Source organism: Equus przewalskii, chromosome 11 (genome assembly GCF_037783145.1).
Source record: "Equus przewalskii isolate Varuska chromosome 11, EquPr2, whole genome shotgun sequence".
Lineage (NCBI taxonomy): Eukaryota > Metazoa > Chordata > Mammalia > Perissodactyla > Equidae > Equus > Equus przewalskii.
In genome coordinates, this window is record NC_091841.1 from 13,049,157 (window position 1) to 13,051,720 (window position 2,564).

At 36.9% G+C, this 2,564-nt stretch overlaps 1 protein-coding gene across 1 annotated transcript; it reads right to left on the bottom strand.

The window, feature by feature from the left end:
• Window positions 1–567: 567 nt before the first annotated feature.
• Window positions 568–1,509, bottom strand: LOC103567160 (olfactory receptor 5G3-like). The gene has a single exon (XM_008543771.2). The coding sequence runs from the start codon at window positions 1,507–1,509 to the stop codon at window positions 568–570; it is 942 nt and encodes a 313-aa protein (XP_008541993.1).
• Window positions 1,510–2,564: the final 1,055 nt, after the last annotated feature.

Below are 2,564 nucleotides of genomic sequence, written 5' to 3' on the forward strand. Positions count from 1 at the left end.
TCACAACTGCATTTGTGATGAGTGATGTATGTCCATGACCAGGATCTGAACCCATGAACCCAGGCTGCTGAAGCAGAGTGTGCCAAACTTAACCACTAGGCCATGGGGCCAGACCTTACTGTTTTTCTTTTTGACTGTGAATTTTGAACTGTTCTTTGAATATTAGAAATATTATTGCATTCTTGGGCACATGTGCACAAATATTTCCTCTCTTTTTATTAATGCTTTGTAATATTTTTATGGTGCTTTGATATTTCTATTACAACTTTTAGTTTTCATGTTTGGATTAAATAGTATTCACACACCAATGGTTGTACGTATATCATCCAAGTTTTCTACTATTATATTTTCACATTTGTATTCTCAATAGATCTCAATATTATTTTGAAATACAATCACATCACAGAGAACAAGACTAAGGCAGAAAAATATTTGACAACTATTATATTTTTAAAAAGCTGCGAATTAGCACAGCCAGGATTCACATACAACTTCTGATTTCCAGCATAGTGTTCTTTTTGCTATATATTCTGCAACAACATCTATTGTGCAACAGAGAGTTCTATGTTACTTACCTATTAGAGAATTTTTCCTTTCAAACTTCCTCCTGAATGCATCTTTTACTTCCTTGTTTCTCAAGCTGTAGATGAGGGGGTTCAACATTGGAATTACCACAGTATAAAATAGAGATATCACTTTATTGATATCTAGGGAGGAATCTGAGCCAGGCCGAACATAGATAAAGAAAAGAGTCCCATATAGGATGGAAACAACTGCCAGGTGAGAAGAACAAGTGGAGAAAGCTTTCCGCCTCCCATCAGCTGTCCGGATCTTCAAGATGGCCGCTAGGATGCAAATGTAGGAGATGATGATGATCAGGCCACTGAGTACTCCTATAGCTCCAGCCAAGATGAAAAGCAGTAACTTATTGATCCGGGTGTCTGCACATGCGAGGGAAAGAAGTGGTGAAATGTCACAGAAAAAGTGATTGATAATATTTGGACCACAGAAGGGTAAACAAAAAGTGAAAATTGTATGAGTCGTGCTTATAAGACCTGTGGCATAAGGTCCTACCACCAGCTGCACACAGACCCTATGGGACATAATGAGTGTATACAACAAAGGCTTACAGATGGCCAGATACCGATCATATGCCATGGAAGCCAGGAGGGAACATTCCGTTGCAATAAAGAGAGCAAAGAACCACATCTGTGCAGCACAAGCCATGAAAGAGATGCTTTTTTTCCCCGCAAAGTTATCACACAGCATCTTGGGGGCAATGGAAGAGGAGGAGCACATATCTACAAAGGAGAGGTGGCTAAGGAAAAAGTACATAGGAGAATGGAGTTTGGGATCAAACCATATGAGAGCCATCATCCCCAAATTACCCCCCAGTGTGACAAGATAGACACTGAGAATCGTGACAAAGAGAACAATCTGCTGAGGGAGATGATCTGTGAGTCCCAAGAAAAGAAATTCAGTCACTGCTGTCTGATTCTTATCTTCCATTGTCTGTAGTAATCTGTTACAAGAAAGGAAAGTAATTTTTATCATAAAAATTCAATAATTAGCAGTTACAAATGATATTTTAGGCTAATAACATATATTTTAAACAGGTCTATAACAATTACAGAAATATTGTTGAACTGGAGGATGATATTCTTAAATATTAGGCCTGGAAGTTCTACAAAGATCTTGTGTAAACTTAGGCAATTCACGCTTGATCTCTTTGGATGTGGTTCTCTTCCCTATAAATAGAAGAGCCCAAATATACTAGCTATAACTCCTACAAGATATAAAATGATATTTGAAATGTGAAATATGAGAATTACTCTCCATGTGTCATCTTACTGTATGATGGGATAAGAAAATACCACTTAGGAATGCCCTTACTGGGAATACCATATAAACCAATGAGATATTCAGATCTCAATATTAGACATTGAGGAAAGACTGAGATGAGTCCCTATTCTTATTGAATGACCAGTACCATTCTACTATTAAGACATAATTTATAAATGTGTTTGTCAGTCTGTTTCCTACTCCCACTGACAATGGAATGTGGTAAGGATAATGTTCACAATTGACAAACATGTTAATCATTCTGAAGATTAGTAGAAACAAGTTATAGCTGTTCAAAAATAGTCAAAGATTTAACCTATGACAGATGTGCAGACATAAGGGCACCAAGAACCAAGAATACAAAATGACAATTGAGGGCAAAAAGTGGGGGTAGAAATTACGCCCAACCTTATAATTTCAATAGAGAAATATGGCCCCAGAAGGAATGGAGAGGCCCTGCCTTTGAGATCAGTAATCCGGCAAGTGTTGGACAGCAAATTGCCACGGAAATTAGAAATTTAAGCATCTGTTGCACCAAAATAATGTAGAATTATTTTATGTGATTTCTGCTATTTTGTGTGAACTTATTTTAAGGGGCTTATCCTAAAATCTGTCAGGCAATATCAATTATAGAAATAATATATGTAAAATATCAAATGTATATTACCTTATGCTGAGAACACCCTCAAGATAATATTTCTTGCTGACTCATTAGTCAACAA

Bases quoted from the DNA above. Each gene is read 5' to 3' on its own strand.
- LOC103567160 (XM_008543771.2), bottom strand. From the start codon at position 1,509: ATGGAAGATAAGAATCAGACAGCAGTGACTGAATTTCTTTTCTTGGGA.